The sequence below is a fragment of the Sapajus apella genome, unplaced genomic scaffold (assembly GCF_009761245.1).
Source record: "Sapajus apella isolate SASKATOON/1434 unplaced genomic scaffold, GSC_monkey_1.0 scaffold116, whole genome shotgun sequence".
Classification (NCBI taxonomy): domain Eukaryota; kingdom Metazoa; phylum Chordata; class Mammalia; order Primates; family Cebidae; genus Sapajus; species Sapajus apella.
In genome coordinates, this window is record NW_022437056.1 from 5334891 (window position 1) to 5359776 (window position 24886).

General features: G+C 42.8%; 1 protein-coding gene across 2 annotated transcripts in view; it reads left to right on the top strand.

Moving 5' to 3' along the window:
- The window catches only part of MCPH1 (microcephalin 1), a 245455-nt gene extending 229559 nt beyond the window's left edge, over positions 1 to 15896 (top strand). The window contains exon 14 of one of the 2 annotated variants that reach the window (XM_032260308.1): positions 13199 to 15896. In XM_032260308.1, the coding sequence (XP_032116199.1) occupies positions 13199 to 13254 (56 nt within the window). In that variant the 3' untranslated portion in view covers positions 13255 to 15896. The remainder of the gene's footprint in view (positions 1 to 13198) is intronic. The other variant, XM_032260309.1, reaches the window with a different exon arrangement.
- Positions 15897 to 24886: the final 8990 nt, after the last annotated feature.

Here is a 24886-nt window from a genome sequence, read left to right on the forward strand (position 1 = left end):
CAAGCCAGCAGACCAGTTGAGTTCAGGAATTCAGGACCAGGCTGTCCAACATGGTGAAACCCCATCTCTACTAAAAATACCAAGTTAGCTGGGCATGGTGGTGGGTACCTGCATTCCCAGCTACTTGGGAGGCTGAGGCAGGAGAATCCCATGAGCAGGAAGCAGAGGTTGCAGTGAGCCATGATCCTGCCATTGCACTCCAGCCTGTGGGATAGAGTAAAACTCTATCTTAAAAAAAAAAGAAAATGAAACACCAAAGATATGTGTACACAGGGAAGAGTCCAAGTGAGGACACAGGGAGAAGATAGCCATCTCTTAGGAAGCCTCAGGAGAAACTAACCCCTGTGACACCTTGGTTTTCCTGCCCTCCAGAACTGTGAGGAAAAAAAAATAATGTCTGCTGTTTAAGCCACCCACCCTGTGGCATTTTGTTATGCTGGCCTGAGCAAACTAGTTCAGCTGAAAATGAATTGTAAGATCACCTGTGGAAATCTGCTTTTAGACAGCAGGAAACTGAGGGCCTCCGAATTTCTAAGCCAGAGTCATGCAATGAATTACCGACAGACCCAGAACCCCAGCCCCAGCCCCTGATTTTCAGTTCAGAATCTTCCTTGGTAATAAGCAGGATCTTATGCTGGGCCCAGCGAGTGGAAAACTCTTTTCACTTACACAGCCACTAACTGTCTTGGTTCCCAGACTGCATCCCACAGAACCTGGTGTTCCACAAACAGGACTGAGACAGAGGGGCCCCACCTTGAGGCAAAATAACAGTCAACTTTCCCAGTTTGCTGCAAGGGAAAAGGGTATTGGATGAAATGATCTCATTTCATTTTTAAATCAATTTTTCTCAAATGTTGGTGCTTGAAAATAAATGGATAGCAGTAAAGTAATCCCAAAGAATGTAGGAGGAAAGGGAGAAAAAAGACAATGCAAATGTTGGCAACATGGCCGCAGTGCCAACAAGAGGTTCAGCAGTAGCAAAAAACTGAGTTCTCTGGGGGCAAAAACTTATAAATAGTAAAAACCCTAACAATGTTGAGAAAGAAGGGAAGAGATAGGGCTCCATGAGAAATACTAAGAATGAAATTGGAGCTATAACTGCAGCTATAGTACGGATATTTTAAAATCATGAGAGAGCATGATGAACAATTTAATACCAATACATTTGAAAACAGGTAAGATGGATAATTTTTTAGAAAAATGTTACCAAAATTAATTCAAGACATAGAAAATCTAAACAAGTTCAAGCATTAAAAAAAATTAAATAGGTAAAATATGTGCATCAGCTGGGTGCAGTGGCTCACACCTGTAATCCTGGCACTTTGGGAGGCTGAAGCTGGCGGATCACTTGAGGTCAGGAATTAGAGACCAGCCTGACCAACATGGCGAAACCCTGTTTCTACTAACAATACCAAATTAGCCAGGCACTGTGGTACATGCCTGTGATCCCAGCTACTTGGGAGGCTGAGGCAGAAGAACGGCTTGAATCCAGGAGGCAGAGAGTGCAGTGAGCCAAGATCGTGCCATTGCACTCCAACCTTGGCAACAAGAGCAGAACTGTCTCAAAAAAAAAAAAAAAAAAAAAAAAATCAATTATATATCAATAAAAAAAAAAAGAAAATTTTTAAAAGTCAAATAGGCAATCAAAAGTATTCCTCTCACCAACCACTAAAAGGGCACCTGCACAGGTGAATGGGAGGAAAATGGCAGAAGAGGAAGCTCTCCGCTGTCATCCACCACAGACACCACTAAAACCAGGCAGAAGCTGGCTGAAACAACGTTGCAGGTGCTCTGAACAACCACCAAGTGCATACAGCATCCAGGCAAATGCCTGATGGAGGCCATCTTCAAGTCTGCAGGCAAGTTCTGTGGCATGTGGTGGCAACCCATCTCCCAGTTCCCTTCCTTAAGCTGCAGGGAGCAGACCAGACATGATTTGTTCTAGCCTGGCTGGGTCATACCTGAAGGACTGATCTTCATCCCTGTCTCACAGAATGTGCAAGGCAGGCAAGAAAAGAGGTGGGCACGGCTCATGAAAGTCACAAGAGAGGCAGTTAAGGTTAAAAATAGATAAACTGGACTACATCCAAATTAAAGACTTCAGTGCATTAAAGGATACAGCCAACAGAGTGAAAAGAAATCTATGGAATAGGAGCAAATATCTGCAAATAACAGGGGTTAATCTTCAGAATATATAAAGAACTCCTGTAACTCAACAGCAAAAAAACAAGCCCATTTCAAAATGAGCAAAGAACTTGGAACATTTCTTCAAACAAGATGATATAAATGTCCAATAGGCACGTGAAAAGACTCTCTCAACATTACTAAGCATTAGGAAAATGCAAATCAAAACCACAACGAGATAGCACCTCAGCACCTCACACCCATTATGACGGCTACTAATAAAAAAAAAAAAAAAAAAGAAACAAAACAGAAAATAACAGGTGTTGGTAAGGATGTAGAAAATTGGAACCCTTGTGTCCTCGTGTAGTGCTAGGAAGGTAAGATATTGTAGCCACATTGGAAAACAGTGTGGCAGTTCATCAAAAAATGAAAAATGGAATTACCATATGATCCAACAATTCCTTTTCAAAAAAATTGAAGCAGGATCTCAAAAGACTACTTGTACATCCACATTTTATAGCAGCATTGTTCACAATAGCCAAAAGGCAGAAGCCCAAGTGTTCATCAGTGGATGCATCATAAACAGAATGTGGTCTGTCCATACAAGGGAATATTATTCAGCCTTGAAGAGGAAGGAGATTCTGATACATGCAACAGCATGGATGAACTTTGAAAACATGTTGAGTGAAATAAGCCAGAAACAAAAGGACAAGTATCCTATGACTACACTTACAAGAGGAACTTAGAATAGACAAAGTCAGAGACAAAGTGTAGTTGAGTGACCAAGGGTGAAGTAGGCAAAAAGGGAGGGGAAAATTATTGTTTAATGGCTACAGAGGTTCAGTTTTGGACACTGAGAATGTTCTAGAAATTGTGAATGTACTTCATGCACAATTGTGAATGTACTTCATGCCAGTGAAGGGGACACTTAAAAATAGCTAATCTGGTAAATTTTCTGTTAGGTCTATCAAACTTTTAAAGACATCCTCCACAGGTAGTTTAGTAGTAAGTTTTACCAAACATAATAAAGTTTTGCAGGGAAAGAAAAAAAAAAAAAAGAAAGCTATTCACCTCATTTTACAAAGCTAGCATGATCTTGACCTAATACTGGTTTAAAAAACTCATTTGTAAACAAGTACATAAAATCTGAAATAAAATATTTCAAGTCAAATTTAGCAGTGTGTTTTTAAAACACACACATAACCAAGTATGGTTTAACCTAAGAATGAAAGGATAAATGAATAGCATTAAGTCTTCTTTTTTCTAATCCATTAATTTTCTTAGTAGTGTTAAAAAGTAGTAGAGAAGATTCAGTGCCTCGTAATGATTAAAAAAAAATTCTTTAGAAACCAGGAGTAGATAACCTTCTGAACTATGAAGTTGATCTGTAAAAAAGTACAACGAATATTGAATGATGAAAACACTAGTTTAAGGCTTAAATCAGGTACACAACACACGAGAATGCTGTTACTCTTACCCTTCAACGGTGTTCTGTTCTGTGGTTCCTAGTCAAGGAATAAAACAAGAAAAAGCATATGAGAATAATACAGGAAGGGACACATTTTATTTGCATGTGATACAGTTGTCTATGTAGAAACATCAAAGAGAATTAAGAAACTGTTACAACTCATTCAGCAAGATCACTCTTCATAAGATCCACTCACTGAAATCATTCGCATTTGTCTACCCAGTGATAAACGATTACAAAATATAATAGAAAACATAGTGAATAATAGTGGTTTCAAGGCTAGCCCTGTAATACAGGTTGAACATTCCTAATTTTCAATCTGAAATGCTCCAATATCCTAAACTTTTTGGGTGCCAACCTGTCAACACAAGTGGAAAATTCCACACCTGACCTCATGTGACAGGTCATAGTCCAAGCACAGGTGCACAACACAGTTGCTTTAGTGCCCCCAAGGGAAAAAAAAGACCCACCCAGCCCCCTTTTCCATGCACACCCAAATTCCCCTGCACAGGCATGCCCACAAAGCGTCATAAAATGGCACGTGTGCTGGCTGGATGCACCCACCGCTGATTCCCCGTGATACCTCACATGGGGCCAAGAACTCCATGCATTACTCACTGTGGTTTTTTGTTTGTTCTCTGTTGTGTCATGTAAAAATATTATTGAAAATGTCAAAAAGGCCTGCAGATCCCCCGATGTGTAACAGTGATAAGAAAAAGAGGAAGAATTTGTTTATCAGTAGCACACAAAGTCAAGTTGTTGGCGGAACTGAACAGCAGTTTAAGTGTGAAACATCTTACAGAAGAGTGTGGGGTTGGAATGACCACCCTATATAACCTGAAGAGACAGAAGGATACACTTTTGAAGTTCTGTGCTGAATGTGATGAACAAAAGTTAATGAAAAATAGAAAAACTCCACATAAAACTAAAAATGAAGACATCGATCATGCATTGAAAAACTGGATCTGAAGGCATCACAGTGAACATATGCCACTCAATGGTAGCTGATCATGAAACAAGTGAACATCTATTCCTGTGAACTGAAAATTGAAGGGAACTGTGAATATTCAACAGGCTGATTGCAGAAAATTAAGAAATGGCACAGCATTCAAGTTTGAAAGCATCTGCAGATCACAAGGCAGCGTTGAAACTCATTGACGAGTTTGCCAAAGTCATGCTGATGAATATCTGACACCAGAACAAGTCTGTATTGCTGATGAGACATCACCATTTGGGTGCTATTGCCCCAGAAAGATGCTGGCTACACCTGATGGGTCAGCCCCTACAGGAATTAAGGATGCCAAAGATAGAATGGGCAGTGCTGCGCAAATGCAGCAGGCACGCAGAAGCGTGAACTTGCTCTGATGGGCAGAAGCTTGTGTCCCTGATGTTTTCAAGGAGTAAATTTCTTACCAGTCCATCATTATGGTAACAAAAAGGTGTGGGTCAGTGCCACAATAAACATACATGTGCATGTGGCCTGGGGGGATGGGGGGCTGGGGAGGAATAGCAGGGGGTTGGAGGATTGGGGAGGGATAGTGTTAGGAGAAATACCTAATGTAGATGACGGGGCAATGGACGCAGCAAACCACCACCATGGCACATGTATACATATGTAATAAACCTGCACGATCTGCACATGTACCCCAGAACTTAAAGTATTATATGTGTGTGTGTGTGTGTGTGTGTGTGTGTGTGTGTGTGTGTGTGTATATATTATATATATAACAAAACAAAAAGTTGCGGGTCACCAGGGACATCTTTTCTGATCGGTTTTACAAGCATTTCATATCAGGCATCTTGTGCTTGCTGCACAAGATGGACCAGATGATGACAGCAAGATTTTCTTATGCCTTGACTACTGTTCTGCTCATCCTCCAGCTGAAATTCTTATCAAAGATAATATTTATGCTGTTCACTTTCCCCCAAATGTGACTTCATTAGTTCAGCCATATAAACAGGGTATCTTTAGATCAATGAAAAGTAACTGTAAAAACACTTTCTTGAGTTGCATGCTTGCAGCAGTGAACAGAGGTGTGGGTGTGGAAGGTTTTTGGGAGTTTAGCATGAAGGATGCCATCTACGCTGTTGCCAATGCTTGGAGCATCCTGACTAAAGACACAGCTGGGCACACCTGGCATGACCTCTGGCCTCTGGCTATGTTCAGTGATGATGCTGAACAAGATGGTGACTTAGAAGGATTCAGCTTGTCAAGAGAGAAGAAAAGGATATCTGACCTCTTTATGTTTGGAAAAAATATACCTTCAGAGTCCATCAGTCAGCTGGAAGAAGTAGACAGTAATATCATTTCAACATTGATAATCAGGCTCCAGTCGTTCATTTCATTGACTGATGGGAAATAGCCAGAATGGTTCTGAATCAAGGTGATCATGATGATACCAACGGTGAAGATGACATTAACCTGCAGAAAGAACGCCCATGGATGGCGTGGAACACACCCGTGATGAGTTACCTGAGGCCTAGAGCAGTGTGCATTCACAACAGAACAAGAAATCATGTCAGCTTATAAAATCAAAGAGAGACGTCTAAGGCAAAAAATGAAGAAAACAAAATTAGCCAGGCACGGTGGCATGTGTCTATAGTCCCAGCTGAGGTGAGAGGCTTGCTTGAGCCCAGGAGTTAGAGGCTGCAGTGAGCCGTGATCATGCCACTGCACACCAGCCTGGTGACAGAGCAAGACTCCGTCTCAAAAAAAAAAGAAACAGGGTTTTGCTCTGTTGCCCGGGCTGGTATACGGTGCTGTGATCATAGCTTATTGCAACCTCTAACTCCTGTCCGCAAGCGATCCTCCCACCTCAGCCTCCCGAGTAGCTGGGACCACAGTCATGCTATCACACCCAGCTTCACACCAGCCTATGCACAAAATGAAATATTGTATAAAATTACCTTTAGGCTATGTGTATACGATGCAGATGAAACATAAACGAATTTTGCTTTTAGACTCTGGTTCTATCTTCAAGGTATCTCATTGTACGTTCCAAAAATGCTCCCAAAAAAGTCTGGAATTCAAAACGCTTCTGGTCTCAAGCACTTTGGATAAGGGACACACCACCTGTAATATCCTTTTGCACATTTCCTGGATGGGAAACAGAAGTCGGTGTGCCAGGAGTCACACATAAATGGCAGACTTTCTTGTCTGTGACACATTCTTAGGATGTCCTAGAGAGGCATCAGCTGTGTGAATGTCTCCAGTCAAATATCAGAGCAGAAAAAATATGTGGGGAACCGCTGTATTAGTAGACTGAGCTATTTTCTTCAAACGGCCCCGTGGTAGCAGGTCATCAATTCATCCACTCGGTAGATATTTCCTAAGCACTTGTCATATGCCGAGCATTTTCTAGACACTGCAGGTACAGCAAATGACAGGAGTGTACAGCCTTTGCCCCAGTTGGACTTAACATTTAAGGGAGAAGACAGGCAACAAACAATTTCTTTAAAAATCCTTACAGTGGTTAGCGCAATGGAGAAAACAGGGTGAGAATGCAGAGTGGCAGTGAGGCAGGCCCCTTGTAGATGAGTGACATCTGAGCTGAGGCCCAGTTGATGAAAAGGAGGATGGAATCTTGCAGGTCTATGGGACTGGCCCTTCCAGGAAAGGCAAGGGCTGAGAGGTCAGGAGAAGCTGTAAGTTTAGCGTGGCTGAAATGAAGGGAGAGAAGACAGAGTGATAGGAAATGAAGCTGGAGAAGCAGGCAGCTTCAGCCTGGACTGCTCCAGACCATTGACACCTCAACAGACAACAGCAAGAAGTTTGGGTTTTGTTCTAAGATTAAATGGAAATCACAGAAGGCTTTTAAGTGGGAGGAACGGGCTCTGATATCGGTTTGTTTACTCTGTGTTTGGTTTTGTTTTTATGGATACAGAGTCTCCCATTTTTGCCCAGGCTGGTTTCAAAGTCCTGGGCTCAAGGGATCCTCCCGACTTGGCCTCTCACAGCACTGACGCGTGTGTTTTAATGGAAGCAGAGAAAGCAATCTCAGACCTTTGCAGTGGTTCAGGTGATTCGTGATGGGGGTTAGGACCAGGAAAATGTCGATGGAGGTGTTGTGAAGTTGTCAGAGCCAGTTGCACTTGTTGATAGATGGGGTGTGGCATGTTAGAGAAAGAAGAATCAAAGGTGGCATCCAGTCTTGAGTTCTGAACTTCCAGAGTGAGGCATCTAGAAGCCGGACCTGGGAGAAACACAGAAGAATGGAGGTTTATTCAGTCTGCAGAAGCAACGTGTATGGGACCGCTGTGGGAAAAAGAGGAAAGGTGTGACATGGGCAGATGACAATCACACAGTGGGCAGCTCTGGGCTCATTGTGAGAAAGGGCTCTAGGAACATTTGTCTTAAGTCGTGAAGCTACGGAGGCTGGGTGACCACCATCCCATAGTGAGGGAGCTGGCGATTCTTTACCCGAGTGGAGATCTGGCTAGATCTCCCAGCCCTAACATGCTTACTTATTTTGATAAGATAAAGCTCACCATGGGGTCCCGTGCACTCTTGAACTTCTGCACATGATACCATTAACCACACTCAGATGCTGGCAATCGTAGTTTTAGTTAAATAAAATGACTTGCCCACCATACTATAAAGAATTAATTTTGGCAGCATGTTGATTCTGTATCCTAACCGTAAGACCACACAGAGGCATGGCTAGTAAACCTTAGCTTGTGCATAAATGCATGCCACGACCTGCTAAATAATGTTGTTTAAAAAGGAAAAAAAATAACTTTTTTTTTTTTCCAATTTAAATTTCAGGGAGCTGCTCAAGGGCAGTTCAACTTACTATTCCTCTTTCTCTCTACCAGCCAGGACTGGCCTCATTCTAACATCTGTCCTATGGCCATGTTTTATCGGATATTTGAGGATCATTCCCATGAAGTGACATTGGAATGTGGGGATGTGGCAATTTTCAGATGCCAAATGAACTTGGATAGAAATCATTTTTCCTGTGTGTGTTTACAGTTAGGAACATGTGGCTGTGAGGGGCTCCCTCACATGACCCTGGAGCTGTCAGCCCTTGTTCAGTGGTCAGATGTGCTTCAGACCCCCCAGAGTGCTAATCACACACTCGGTCACAGCCCCGTGCACACCTCAGTGCCACTGCTCCAGAGTCCAGGGTAATTCCTCAGGCAGCACAGTCCTGGAGCAGGCCACGAGAGGTGTAAGACGCAGACTTCGTTGTGAGGTTACATTTAGGCTTCTGCTCTATCTTGTCTCTGTTTAAAGATCAATACATCAGGCAGCCTTCATCCCCACCATGATAAATGCATGGATGGAAAGATACATGTGTTGATGGATGAATGGGTGAGTGGGTGGGAGGGTGGGTGGATGGATGGGTGAGTGGATGGATTGATGGATGGGTGAGTGGGTGGGTGGGTGGGTGGATTGATGGATGAGTGAGTGGGTGGGTGGGTGGGTGGATAGATGGATGGATGGGTGAGTGGGTGGTTGGATGGATGGATGGGTAGATGGGTGGATGGAGTGATATTTGATTTCATAGTCAAAGAAGTCAAACAGTAGAGAAGTACACAGGATCCCCCGGTCTTACAGCCCTTCCTTAAAGTAACTACAAAAAGATGGAAGTGTATCTTGCAGATTTCTTTTAAAAGCATATTTAAAGTGTAAACATGTTATGGTCAGGTGCAGTGACTCATACCTGTAATCTTTACACTTTGGGAGGCCAAGGTGAGTGGATTGCTTGATGCCAGGAGTTTGAGACCAGCCTCAGCAACATAGAAAAACCTTGTCCCTATAAAAAAAAAAATTGAAAATTAGCCTGGTGTGATGGCTCATGCCATCACAGGACTTACTCAGATGGACTGAGCAGTCCTAGCTACCCAGGACACCAAGGTGGGAGGATCACTTGAGCCCAGAAATTCGTGTCTGCAGCGAGCCATGATCATACCACTGCACTCAAGTCTGGGCAATGGATCAAGATCCTGTCTCTTAAAAAAGAAAAGCATATTTACATAGAAATAAATGTTTATAAACATAGATATTGTTTGGGGTTTGTTTTTATGTAAATTGGGGAATCACACATTATTTCATGAGTTTTTTTTTTAACCCTATGCTTAAAAGATCCTTTCGAAAGCTTAACACATATACAGCGACTTCATTCTTTTTAACCATCAGAAGGGACTGTAATTAATTTATGTGCTTTCTGTTATTTTTATTGTTCTGCTATTGTATTTATTTATTTATTTTAGAAAGAGGGTGTCACTATGTTACCCAGGCTGGCCTCGAACTCCTGGGCTCAAGCAGTCCTCCCACCTCAGCCTCCCAAGTAGCTGGCACTACAGCCATGAACTCTGCAACATGGCTGGCTTCTACTATTTAGACGTGTGTGTGTGTGTGTGTGTGTGTGCGCGCGTGTGCGCGCACATGTGTATGTGTGTTTTCTAATGGGAACAATCTGAATTTCAATTTTAAGAGATTTTCTTGAGCTATAATTATTCCAGTCCAAGCCCAGGCACATGAAGATTTCTGTAAAATAGATTGAAGGCAGTGGAATTACTGTGCCCTAAGGTATGTGTACTTAAATTCTGATACGCGAGGCTATACCAGTTTACACTGCTACTAAAGTATATAAAGTCCTGTTTCTTATGTTCTATAAATTCCTATGTCCAATACTGGACATAACCCATATTTTCAATGTTGGGTGATCTGATGAGTTAAAAAAAAATAGATCTCATTAATTTGTAATTTCCTGATTACTAAATTACTAATAAGTACTAATGAATATCTTAGATAGGGGATTTATCATTCACGAATTGCCTGTTCTGCCCCTTGCCTGTTTTGAAACTGGGTTATTGATCTTTTTTACATTGTTTTACAGCAATGCTTACATAATATGGACATTAAACTTTTGTTGTAAATGTTATAACATTCTGTCTCTTTAATTGTGTTTATGGTATATTAAGTATTACCAAGTTTTTAATGTTTAACTATTATTTTTTATAAAATTAAATACCTCTTTTCCCCCATGGCACCTACACTTAGTGGTTTTGCTTAGAAAAGGTCTTCCTCACCCTCTGAGCTTGAAAAAAAATCTTGTATTCTCCTATTTATAATTTTAAAAAATATTTACAGCTTTAATTTATCTGCACTTCACTTATTATATAATGTGAGGGTACCATGTCATTTTTTTTTTTTTTTTAAGACAGAATCTTACTCTGTCTTGCCCAGGCCAGAGGGCAGTGGCTCACTACAACTTCCACCTCTTGGGTTCAAGCGATTCTCCTGCCTCAGCCTCCTGAGTAGCTAAGATTATAAGCGCATGCCACACACCCACCTAATTTTTGTATTTTTAGTAGAGACGGGATTTTGCTATGTTGGTCAGGCTGGTCTTGAACTCCTGACCTCGTGATCTGCCCACCTTGGCCTCCCAAAGTGCTGGGATTACAGGCATTAGCCACTGCCCCCAGCCCCATTTTTGATAACTCATTTATTGACCACTGACTTATAATGTCCCCTGTGAGACAGCTCGTAAATTCCCACATGTGTATGGGTGTGTCTGTGGTTATTCTCATCCATTGATCTGTTTGTCTATTCTGTGCTAAACTCTGTTCTACTGCTGTAACTTCTGGTATGTCAGATTTTTTGTCATTCTTTTTAAAAATCATCTTCCTATGCATTTTTTTAATATAAACTTTAGAATAAACATGTCCTTTCTTTTTTAAAAGTTTGAAACTTTGGGATTATATTGACATTTTAGATTAATTAGAAGAAAGCATCATTTTTTTAGCAGCTTTTTTTTTTTTTTTTTTTTTTTAGATGGAGTCTCTTGCTCTGTTTCCCAGGTTGGAATGCAGTGGTATGATCTCGGCTCACTGCAACCTCCACCTCCTGGGTTCAAGTGATTCTTGTGCCTCAGCCTCCCAAGTAGTTGAGACTACAGGTGCACACAACCACGCCTGGCTCATTTTTGTATTTTTAGTAGCGATCAGGTTTCACCACATTACCCAGGCTAGTGTCAAGCTCCTGACCTCGTGATCCACCCGCCTCAGCCTTCCAAAGTGCTAGGATTATAGGCGTGAGCCACCACATCCAGCCTTTTTCTGAAGTTTTTTTTTTAATTTTTCTAAATTGACATGTAGTCAGAAAACTAAGTTTAAAAATTGAATTCTTAGAGTTTTTAAAGCCTGGAAGAACATGCAAAATGAAGCTGAATGACTTTATAACCTGAGTGTCAGGAAAAGCTCTTCAGCTATCTACAACTCAAAAGCCAGATACAGTAAGATAAAGTATTGATATAATTTGAATACATAAGAAATTGAAACTTATTCATGGCAAAAGTTTGCATAAGAAAAGTCAAGTCAGGTGTGGTGGCTTATGCCTGTGATCCGAGCACTTTGGAAGACTGAGGCAGGAAGATTGCCTTAGCCAGGATTTCAAGACCAGCCTGGCAACAAAGTGGGACCCTGGCTCTACAAAAGATCCAAAAATTAACTATGTGAGGTGATGCACATCTGTGGTCCCAGCTACCTGGGAAGGCGAGGCTGGAGGATTGCCTGAGTCCGGGAGACTGAGGCTGCAGTGAGCTGTGTTTGTAGCAATGCACTCCAACCTGGGTGACAGAGCAAGACCCTATCTCAAGAAAAGAAAAAAACATAAATCATAATAATACCTGCTTCACTGTTGTGGAGAGAATTAAGTAGTATGCCTGGTATGAATAATAAATTGTTATAATTATATACAATATTGTTGATAGTATCATTTCATATATATACAAATATCAGAAATAATAGCGTTCCTCCCTTTTGAAATTCATCTAAGAGTCCCTTGCTGGCCCAGACCTGAGTAGAAGCATGTTTGTATTGAGAAGACAACAGTTTTAAGTTGTAACTAAGAGAAGTCTTTTCTTTTTCCATTCTAAAAATACTTACAGAATAAACCCATTTTTTTCTTTTTCGTACCACACCACCAGGATAGCTTTCCACCTTGCAACATTCCTTGGTGTGACTGCTTAAGTTCCTTCAAATATAACTCTGTAATTATAATTATATAATCACAATAATTGCGATTCTTTAATTGTAATTGATTAATTTAATCTACCTTATCATCCAATAGGTGAGCTCTAAAGTCCCATCAATTTGAAACTGCTTATTCACTTGGTATTCCATACAAAGTACCTATGCTGGGTAGATAGGATAGCACGGCCTGGCTCTCACCATTGGTGTCCCAATTAAAACTCATGTATGTATTTATGTATCCTCTGCCTTATGCTGACAGTATTGGAAGTGGCAAGCTAAGATTAGGATTCTCGGCTCCTATATCACAGACTGGCAAGCTTCCCACCCTGCCCACTGAATGTTCTGCCACAGTGGGTGCTTCACCTGTGTCCTGCCTCTAATGGGACATGTGGCTACTAAGCACTTGAGCTCCAGTGTGACTCAGAACTGAATGTTTCATTGTACTGAATTTTATTTCGTGTTAATTTAAAAAGCCATGTGTGCTGTACGGACGGGGCGCATTTGGACAACACAGCTCTTGACCATTTGTTTTTAAATACAGTTTCATGTCTATACAAACAGGTTTTTGCTGTCCTGTGTGGTCAGCTATTCTGAATGCTAAATTGCTTTTCCATCTCTCTCTAGATTCCATCACCCAGCACAAGGTCTGTGCCCCTGAAAACTACCTGCTGCCACAGTGACCCCACTGGCATGGGTGGTGACTGCACACCGCTCACAACACTGTCTTTGGACATTCAAATGAGAAACAAAACTGTGAAGGAAGGAACTGACGAATACAGGATGACTTCGGATATCACGTTTGCCACGTGTGGTGGTTCTTATCATAAGAACTCTCAGGTGACTTTCTGATGACTGAATTTGTTCAGAGAAGTTTTAGATGGCTGGTGCTCCTTTTCAGACCTTTTGTTTTTCTTTTTCTTTTTTTTTTCTTTGAGGCAGAGTCTTGCTCTGTTGCCCAGTCTGGAGTACAATGGCACGATCTCAGTTCACTACAACCTCTACCTCCCAGGTTCAAGCAATTCTTCTGCTTCAGCCTCTCAAGTAGCTGGGATTATAGGCATGCACCACCACACCCTGCTGATTTTTGTGTTTTTGGTAGAGGAGAGGTTTTGCTATGTTAGCCAGGCTTGTCTCAAATGCCTGACCTCAGCTGATCCATTGGGCCTTTTCTATAAAATGGCAGTTTTTTGTATCTTAGTAGTGAGCAGAATTGAAAGGTCTCAGAACCTTTGTCGTTAGAACACTGTACTGCCAAATAAAGAATGGAAATTCCTTGACATTGTTTTATTACTGAGAACAACTAGAGAACTCTGAAAGTTTCTTGGCTTAGACTCGAAGATCTTCATTAATACATTATCTACTAGGTAGAAAGGACATTTATCAGTTATTAAGGTGACTTTTATCTAGCTGAGATTCCTCTCCCAAAGCAATGAAAGAAGACAGGTATGGAGGGTGTAATATAGGATGACTGGTACCATCTGAGTGTCTTGCTTCTGCAAGCCTGCTATATGGTAAGCAGAGCATCACCAGCAAGGGATCACAATGTCCACTGGCCACTTCTTGCTCGCCATCCTCCAGAGGAAACTGGCAGCTGGGGCTGATTCACGGAAACACCGATTTGTGGCTGGGTTTTGGCCACGCTAATAGGGGTGTAGCCGTACCTCACTGTTGCTTTCATCTTCAGTTCCCGAGCCAGGCACGGTGGCTCATGCCTGTAATCCCAGCACTTTGGGAGGCTGAGGTGGACAGATCACTTGAGGTCAGGAGTTCGAGACCAGCCTGGCCAACGTGGCGAAATCCCATCTTTACTACAAATACAAAAATTAGCTGGATGTGGTGGCAGGCACCTGTGGTCCCAGCTCCGTAGGAGGCCAAGGCAGGAGAATTGCTTGAACCCCTTAGGCAGAGGTTGCAGTCAGCCAAGGTTGCAATGAATCAAGATTGCTCCACTGCACTCCAGCCTGAGTGACAGAGCAACTCTCCGTCTCAAATAAAGAAATAAGAAACACCGATGTGTCTGTCATCTTCTAAACAAATGAAATGCTAGGAAGTCCTAGCCAGAGTGATCAGGCAAGAATAAGTCATAAAAGGCATCTAAATAGGAAAAGAAGTCAAACTGTCTCTCTTCACTGCCGCTATGATTCTATACCTAGAAAACCCTAAGGACTCTGCCAGAAGGTTCCTGGAACCAATAAATGACTTTAGTAAAGTTTCGTGCATAGAAAATCCATGAACAAAAATCAGCATTTCCAAACACAATAACATGCAAGCTGAGCGCCAAATCAAGAACACGGTCCCATTTCCAATAACCACAGAATGAAATACCTAGGAACACGTGTAACCAAGGAGGCGAAGCATGCAACAAGCAGAACCATCAACGAGATGCTGAGTCCCAGAGAGGTCAGAGGTGCCACTGAGCCCTCGTCATGATCTGTTCCCGCTCCAGGTTATTCATCTGTTGCTCATCTCAGCTATTGTTCCTACCTCAAATTTCAAGTCCCTCAACAAATATAACAGATCAACTTCTAGAATGAACCTTTGAGAAAGGAGGTAGCATTGTATTCTATAGAAACTGGCATGCTATAGAAAACTATAGACACTGGCAATAATGAAGGGGTTTCTACTTCCACCCCCTCTTCTCCAATTAGGAAACATTGTGATTACATCGATTACCTTAGTCTCCCCAGAATAATCCAGGAGGACTTCTTTGTTTTAAAGTCAGCCGATTAGTACATTTTCCGCCTACCACCTGAATCCCCCTTGGCCGTGAAAGGAAACATATTCACAGATTTTCAGATTAGAACATCTTTGAGGAAACCTTACTTTGCTGCCAACACTGGCCCCTGATTGCCTCACACTAAATCCAAGATGGATGCACTGATCAGGGGTTCTCAGTGGCACCCAGCCTGAGACCTTAGAGGAGCCATTTGTCTTCTCAGAGCTATGCTTTCCTCAAATAGAAATATTCACAATAACCCCTGTCTCATGCCTGAGAGCACAGGATGACGGCTGGGGGTTGATGCCCTTCTGAAAGGAGGAACAAGCAAAGGCATCTCAGTTTGCAGTATTCAGTGAGTTATGCCAATGCAAAGACTTGGATCCGACACTGACTGGTAGGAACCCCCAGCTCAGATTAAGGAATGCACAGCCAACAGGCCTGGCTCCAAACAATTCAAACAATGGGGAAAGAATGGAGGATATTTTTACTTCTAATTATTGTGTCTGTTTGACAAATACTTAATTGACCATAATGTCAGGCTGGAATTTGCCTATTTTAACGTTATCTGTGGTTTTAATTAAACTGCTATGTTTCATGTTCTTAATACTAATTCGTCTACTACTTTATTTAAAGCTATACATTTTTGTGCCAGGAAGACAATATTTACTTTTATCCCTCTAATTTTTGGCCTTTTAGCGAAGACAATAATTAGAATTATTGACCTGACACTACACAAGAGCATACAAATATTCTTCAGGCTAAACTATCATTTTGTTTGGTGTGAGTTCCCAGTCTAGGCATTAATACTTTCCCAAAGCGTCAGGACCTTCCAAGGACTAAGCTCCACCTAGAGCTCTAAGATACTGGAGGGAGCTGTCAATTTCATTAATCTGGTTTCAATTTTTTAAATGTTTGGATTCACAGCTTATCTATGGGAATACGTAGTTGTTCCATCTTTAATATTCCAGAGAAACAATTTGCCGAAAAAGCTAATTCAGTATTCTCTCCTGTGAGCCAGCCACTGAAACCGCAGCCAATGCTGAGGAGTGAGGGCTCCAGGGGAGGAACGCCATCCTGGGGTTCTCTGGGCCACCGTCTATCAACAGCGAGATGAAAACGAGGGGCAACAGCGCAGCCCTGTTGGCCCATGGCTGCCCCAGGGGCCCTGGGAGAGCGGGAAAGGAAGACACTGCCAGACCTCAGAGCTGGCACCAGGACCCAGCTATCAGCCAGATAATGTACTCAGCCACCAGCGAGACATCCGACTGTGAACTTATTGGGAACTGGTCACAGGAAAGAAAAGGACTCTTTGTCCTGAGTGTGTGATGCCGTGGTGGTGAGGGCTGCGGGGCTGTGACTCACACGATGCCACAAGGATTGTTCCAAAAACAACTGGGGATGCTGTGTGGAGACAGGGCTGAGGGCACGGTAGGAGGTAGAGGGCTCGAGACTGGCCTCCTTTTCTAGGGGTGGTGAAAGACTGTCACCTCATCTTGTGGCCGCAGAGCCCAGAGGAGGCGTGGCGTAGCAGTTAGAGACTTACGGAGGAATTCTGCTGTTTTTAACTCCTTGGCATTTTGCTTCTCTTGAGCAACTCTCACACCACCCCTTTTTAAAGATTTATTAGGTTCAGGGGCTACTTTATAAGATCCTTTGAGCCCATATTAGGCTTCAGCACATAATATATCTGTGCTTGAGGAGTTTAGGGGTTTAACTTCTCAATAAAGGAGCAAAGAGATTTGGTAAAATGTCCCCCATGGCCCCTAATGTTGATGGACCCACTGAACTTAGTCTGTCACCTGAGACAAAAGGATACTATTTTAAAGAGATGAGGATGTTTTCCACATTACTGTTCAAAGCAATGACTTTGCACCTTCATCTACTGAAGGCCTCCTCTCCACCTGGTCTGCCCACCCTGGATCCACAGGGCTTATGCTGCCCTCTCCCTGCCTGCAGTCACCTTCCAGCAAATGTTGGAGTTTGAGTCACACCAAACAGAAATAGCCAAAATTCATAAGAAGTCTATTGGGCACCTCTTCTGTATGAATGGCCGTACAGGCTCCAAGGGCCAGAAGTAACTAAGACAGAGGACCTATCTTGGGGAGCTGACAGCCTTGAAGGCGGATGAGTTTGGAAAACAGATGACGGCACCGTGTGGTAAGTTCACTATAGACCAGGGGAGAGAGACAACTTTGAGAAAGGGTGATTGGTTTTAAAAGGAAAGGAAAAGAGCTTGGGAAGTGCTTCCAGAAGACATTGACATCTAAGTTAGGTGGGTTTTGTTTTTTTAGCTGGGGTCTCACTGTGTTGCCCAGTCTAGAGTGCAGTGGCTATACAGAGGCGTGATCGTAGTTCACTGCAGCCCCGAGCTCCTGGACTCAAGCAATCCTCCTGCCTCAGCCTCCTGAGTGGCTGGAACTACAGGTGCATGCCACCATGCCTGGCTCTCCAACGTAGGTTTCAAAGGAAGTCTAGGACTTCAGAGAGGAAAAGAGACCAAGGAAGAGGCCTGTGTACAGTCCTGAAGGTAAGGGGAGATCCAGGGGCTTCAGAATTGCTGGAGCTTCCAGCGGGAGGGCACGGTGAGGGGACGCAGGTCAGATATGAGCATTGGCTAGTTAAGAGAGCCTCTCGAAATTTTCCAGACAAGAAATGCTCAGGTGTTGAATGCAGTGCTCACAGAGGTGGAAAGGAGGAGGTGGATTAGAGGGGTGCTTTGGAGATGAAATTCATAGGACTTGTTGCCTGAGTGGCTATGCAGGAGGAGCAGGGGGACAGGGTTGAGCTGGATGAGTCTCGGGCTCAGGCATAAAGTGTCAGCAGTCTTGGGAGGACCCACATCCTCACAGGAACCAGCTCCTTCAGCTAAAGGGAAAAAGCACTCGGAGCGTCAGCCAGCCCAGAGCCTGCCCTCTGTAGACATAAAGAGGCCAAGTTCTTGTTGCTAAAGGCATCCAGCAGAGAAGTGTGGGAGGGCCAATTAAAGGCAAAGCCTGCCATTTTATAACCACATTTTTGGCATATTAAACATTCTAGCATGTGATTGTCAGACTTCTAAACTGAGCCACTTGTGTTATCCAAGAAAGTACATCAGTGGCTTAGGTTTCCAGCAACATAATGAGCATTATAATGGATACCTGAAAATGCAGAGTGACTGATAGAGAATTGCCTTGGGAATCATGGATAAAGTCTAAAAAAAAAAGGTGGAGAACTGTTCAACAACTGGAGATAAGGTGGAGAAGTGGGTTGACGTGGAAGCTGGGGAATGTTACAGTGACCGTGCATTGTGTACACACAGGATGTGTGTGCATCTATATGTGTGTGTGTCTGTGTGTGCATGTGTGTATACGTGCATTCATGTGTGTGTGTGATGTCAGTGGGTGAGGACAGGGGCGTTGGAATGGAGACCAACCTGATAAAGCTGACATTCTGGAAGGGTTAGACTCCCAGGAGGAAAGTTAAGAAGGGGAAGGATAACGTCTGCCCAAAGGAAATCAGAAAACAACATCCTTTGTCAGCAACATCCTTAGACACCTGGAAGAAGCAGACACACATCTTCCAGGAAGAATGTCCCTCAACATGAGCTTCTGGTGATTCTCACCAATACCGTGACCGTCAATTTGAATGTGCATGCGTGCACACACACACACACACACATATGCACAAACTTCCAAATAAATCGTCAAGACAGTCATTAGGAAAAATGAGCAACAGGACAAGACAGACTAAGACTTTGGCTGTTGGCGTCATCCGATATGGATGATACACATTTAAAGAAATAAAAGAACAAAAAACCATGAAAAAGGAACAAGAATAGTAAGATCGAATTGACAAGGAGGCAGACAGAACTTACAGAAAAACGTTTTTTAAACTTAGCATTTCATATTGTTTAAAAACACTTTCAGATCCCCACATAAGAATAGATGGCCTGGGTAGCAAACCCAAGCCAAGAGAGCCTTATGAGTTCCAAACTGTAAGCAGGTAGGGGCAAACCACCACCAGCCACAAGCCCCATGTGGTTCCAGCATCTGCAGGGGTGGAAGAAGGAAGCTCCCGGCGGCAGTAGCCCAGCCTGGGAACAGTAGAACCCCACACAGCTGAGGGTTATTCTCCATCTTTCACTCTGTATTACCAGGAAGCCCAGCAAGACCAATTAGAGGACAGTGCCTGGGTGTTGCCCAATGCAATCTCATGTGAGAGCAAAGGGGCCGCAGCAGGAAGGGCCCAAGTGTCTGGAGCTACCCCCCGAAAACTCTCCAAAGTCACCCATCTGAGTGCCAGTCCAGGCGGGGGCCCTGCCCCAAGGAGAAATTCCTGGGAGTAGAATCAAAATCAATCAAGACAGGCATGACAGACAAGAGAAAAAGAAGGTCGACACCAGGTTGGCACATCTCTCGATTAAGGACCCGAGAGTAAATATCTTAGGCTTTGAAGGCCAGACAGTCTTGCTGCTTCTACTCAGCCCTGTGGTTACAAGGTAAAAGCAGTCACAGATAACATGTAAATCAATGGGCATTGCTGTGTGCCAATAAACATTTATGAACACTGAAGTTTGAATTGTATGTAATTTTCATGTGTGACAAAATAGTATTCTTTTGTTTCTTTGTTTCAACCATTTAAAAATGTAAAAAACGTTTTTAGCGCACAGGCTACACAAAACTGGTGGTGAGCCAGAACTGGTTTTCTGTCTCCTGGTCTGAATGGAAGAGGGTTTGAGAAAAAGACAGGGAAACTCAAGACAGGAAGCCCTGCTACTTTCGGACATTACCAAAAACATCAGGGGGCGAGCCCTGCCAAGGCAGAAGAGCCCTCTTAAACCCAGACACAGCCTAAAGGCTCAGGCAAATTAATTTCACATCAAGATAAGCAACAGAAATTATCCAGGTCAAATCCAATACAAAACTATTGTAAGAAAAAGATCGTCAGAAGCAGAATAACATCCCAACAGACGACAAGAGCAGACACAAAGATGTGGCCATCACGGGCCTTAGAAAGCCGGAAATGCAGCGTCAGAAGCTGAGGTTCTCCCTGGACTTCCCCTGCCCTCCTGCACCTCACCCCTCATGCTCCCCTGACGGAAGCCGTAGAAACTAGAATTCCTCTTCTCCAAGGTGAGTCATAAAAACCAGAACCCCTTTGCTTCAAGGCCAGTCATAAAGCCTAAAAATACGACTCTAGCCTCCCTCTGCTTTTCTGTGTAACAGCTGGCAATAAAGAAATTAAGACCCTCACTGTAGAGGGGCCAACCTTATGCCCAGGAGGAGGGAATACACAGAGAGGCTGAGAAAGATCTGAACGTGGAGGCCTCTCTCCACCCGTCTATTACATTCCATCTGGCTGAAACTTCAGCAGTGAAAATGGACTTTATTTAAACTGTTACACCCTTCTCTCCACCACCCCATCTCCTGCCTGGCAATCCTCAACTGCCCCCCCTCACTTCCTTAACAGTGCTGGTGGGAGCACCCGACAGCCAGCCAGGGCAGTGCTCCCGTGTCCAGGATGTGGGGTGTCAGTGGAGACTGCTTAGATCTTTTAACATCAAGAAAAGATATTTTATGATTGGATTTTTTTTTTTTTTTTTTTTTTTTTTTTTTTTGAAACGGAATCTTGCTCTTTTCCCCAGGCTGGAGTGCAATGGTGCAATCTCGACTCACTGCAACCTCTGCCTCCCAGGTTCAAGTGATTTTCCTGCCTCAGCCTCCCAAGTAGCTGGGATTACAGGCACACGCCGCCACACCTGGCTAATTTTTTGTATTTTTAGTAGAGACGGGGTTTCCTCATGTTGCTCAGGCTGGTCTCGAACTCCTGAGCTCAGGCAATCCGCCTGCCTCTGCCTCCCAGAATGTTGGGATTACAGGCATGAGCTACCGTGCCTGGCCTATGATTGGAATTTAACAGAGATTTTGGTTAATAGCACGAGGCCTCCCGATCTGCTATTTCAATAAGAAAATTTCCCTAACCATTTCTCCCCAGTCACAATTTCTCTGTAGTTTTCCAGAATTTCAATCAAGTTATCTGTTGTTTTCTTCAGTTTTACATCGTAATTTTGGCAGATAATTTGTTTTAACTCCTGGACTAGCGGGCTTCACCAGGAGGTTCTCATTTCTTTGGTTCTAGAGAGCAACCACAAAATGTCAAATCTTTGAGTCTTTCTGACCAGCTGGATGCCACAGTCGTTGACAGACTGCCGCCTGGAAGTAAAAGAAGAATTTGAAATAAATCACTCATTTCTGCATCTCAACAGTTACAAAACACCGACAGCCCCCAAATTACAGGGTGTTACGTAAGTCAATGAACCAAGCATTTGGGATTGTATGGAAACACTGTCTCAGCGGGCACTGGCTTCCTGGCCTGACCATTATATAACTATTATCCATAGCATAATTGAGGTGCTGTATGCTTGGAATAAATGATAAAAAAGAATGCTGTAGATTATCCATTTTCTTTAGCCATTTTTCCATGAAGACATAGCCCACAGGGTGCAGGAGGATAGCTAACTTAGGCCTCCTCCATTTCTTTGCCAGGCCATTTAAACTCCCTCCTAAACTGACTACTGGCCCAAGGGAGGGTATGGAAATGGAAGGGACTGGTCCCAGTGGGTAGACACTGTGTCAGATTGGGAGGAGGCGCTGTGGGCTCCCCACAAGAAAGGGACCTCCTCTCTGTAGCTCCACCCCCCACCCTTTAAAGAAAGTAGGAAAAGGAAGCAGTCAGAGAATAGCAGAACCCCACTGGCCTTCAGGGCAGCCAGTCAGCAGATAGATATAGGGGCCATAGTGGGCCAGGGTCCCCCATTCTTAGGGGCAGACATAGGGGCCATAGTGAGCCTGGTGGGGTGTTGGGGGGCGAGTGGAGGGAGGAAAGGCAGTTCCCACAGGATGAACTGCAGATCCTCCAAGCATCTAAAGATTGGGAGGGACCAAACATTGCACCCACTCAGTCACTCCTGCCTCCCCGTCCAGGGTTCAAACTTCTGATACAATATTCGGTTTTAGCTCAAATACTTCCAGTGTCAGGGCTGCTCCCATTTTGGGGACCACTGGGATGGCAGAGCTTGGAAGGATTAAGACTTGAGGGGATTAAGAAATGGAGCCAGGCTGCAGTGGTCCTGGGAAGAAAAGAGAGCAGAGGGACTGGATGTGGGAGGAATCAGGGCTTCTGTTTGGTCCATACCCCTGCAGAGGTACAGCGAGGTTCATGTGGCCAAGGGCTCCAAGAAGCAGTGCAGCTATAATTTTGCAGGGGAGGTATTGCCACAAAGGCATGACACCCTCCATGGGGGCAAAGGTTGCCAGCACAACCTCTGAGAAGACAACCTCTCCCGCAGCTGGGGTCTGCAGGGGATAACAGAAGGTCTCTGAAGGGTATGGGTGATTTGCCTGGGAAGAGAAGTGTGGACTCTGGTAGCCCAGTGTCCCCGAACCCCCATTACTGGGGCTACTATGGTACACGGGGAATCCACCCGCCACCTTGGCTCCAAGATGCTCAACCCTTTTCAGCTCCCCCAACGACTGAGCCTCTGCCTCAGAAAAGAGTTTCAGGTTTTTCAAGTGCACCCAGAGAAGTGGGGAATACAGAGGGAAAATGAGTTCCTTGTTCCAATGAGACCCAGAAAAGTAGCAGGGAGTCTGTGAGTTCTAGAAGAAGTGGGCAGAGGTGGGCTGGGATCTGAGGTCCTGCATCCTCAGCTTTTTATCAGTGTTTGTTAGAGACACAGGGACATTCCTCGTACCTGCAACTCAAAGAGGCACCATATAAATAATAAAAAGGGGAGGGAAGACGTTGATGACACAAGAAAAGACTTAAGTTATTCTCTTTCTCTCTTCATTGGAAGAAATGTAAGATTTGGACCAAGAAGACTGGAACAGTCAGGAATAGGAGAAATTATTCCTGTGGAGAGAGAGTGAGGTCAGGCCATGAACTTGGGAGATAGTCGAAAGCTTGAAACTGAATTGCTGGATGGAAAAACCAAGCTAATATTCTCTCCACATGAATATAAATTTAAAATTTCTGTGAAGAGAGAATGAATGGAAACCACATGACTATTCAATACCCTGGGGGAAGCAGACCATGATAGAAGTATGTTGGAAGCAAAAAAAAAAAAAAAAAAAAAAAAAAGGAAAAAAAATGCCCAGTGGAAGAAACAGCTCGGTTAGTATACTCTTCACCATCCCTCCCTACTGAGAGTTACTGACTGCTCCTTGCTGGACAAGTGTAGCTGGTAATGCCAGGAAAAATATTAATAAACTTGTTCAAATAACAAAACATAGGAAGAAGACAACAATTTTCAGGGAAAAATAACAGAGTATATCAGATTTCAACAGAAGCAAAAATATTAGCATAAATGAATCAATAAATTTAGTCTAATAAATGTAATAAAATAAATACAGGAAGGTATTACCAACTGAGAATAAGAAAGCATTAAGAAAACAAAGCAGAAAGCTTAGGTGTGAAACATAGTTGAAGTAAAATATACAACAAATTAAAAATTGCAGAAATTTAACTTAGGGAATGATACAACTTGGAACACTAAATATAGAAAAGTCTTAAAGGGAGAAAGGACAGAACAGATAAATACGGGTGAAATGTTAAGGCAATATGAGAATAAAAAAGAAATACAAATATTAAGATAGGTAATAGTTCAAACAAGAGTGAAAACATGAAGAAGGGGAAATATTTCAAGAAGTAGTTGAGATCAGTTTCCCAGAATGAAAAGATTGACCTCAGATTTAAAGAACTCACAAAGCACCACAAAAGAGAATAAGGAAAACCTCACCTACACATACTAAACTGAAATGAAAGAGTATAAAAAAATTAGAGAAATCCTAAAAGCCCACAGAAAGAATGACAGGCTATATAAAAGAATGAGAATCAGCTTGACATGAGCTTTTTCAACAGCAATACTGGATGCAAGATAAATGGAATCTTATTTTCAACATATTGATGGAAAAGAACTTAAAAATGTAGAATTTTATATCCAGCCAAACTATCATTCAAATAAGGTGAGATGATAAATTTCCTCAGGCATACATGTGCTTTGAAGATTTTATAGAAAAGCTCACTTTGAAAATAGTTTTGAAAATAACTACTTAACTAAAAAGTGAGGCAAATTGAAGAGCTACTGCCAGAAATTCTTGAAGGAAAAGTGACTTTATATCTTAGTAGAGTTGATTGTTGTCTCTATAAATTGCTAAGACTAACAAGAAAAAATAATATCCTTATAACTAAGAATTAAAAGTTAATGTCAATATTAATGAGTTGGCAGAGGATGGTAAGTACAAAGGATATGAGAGCGTACTAAACTTCTTATTAGATATAAAATTGTTTTAAACAAAGCCCAAACCTAAGATATGTAATTAGAAAAATTCTAGAAGAAAACAGGGGAAATACTCTAGGATGTTTGCCTAGGCAAAGAGTTTATAGTTAATACCTCAAAAGCATAAGCAACAAAACCAAAAATAGACAAATGGGACTATATTAAACTAAAAAGCTTAGGTACTTCAAAGAAAACAACAAAGTGAACAGACAACCTTCTCTTTGATCATTTGAATATTGGCCAAACTTCATCTGATGAGGGGCTAACATCCAGAATA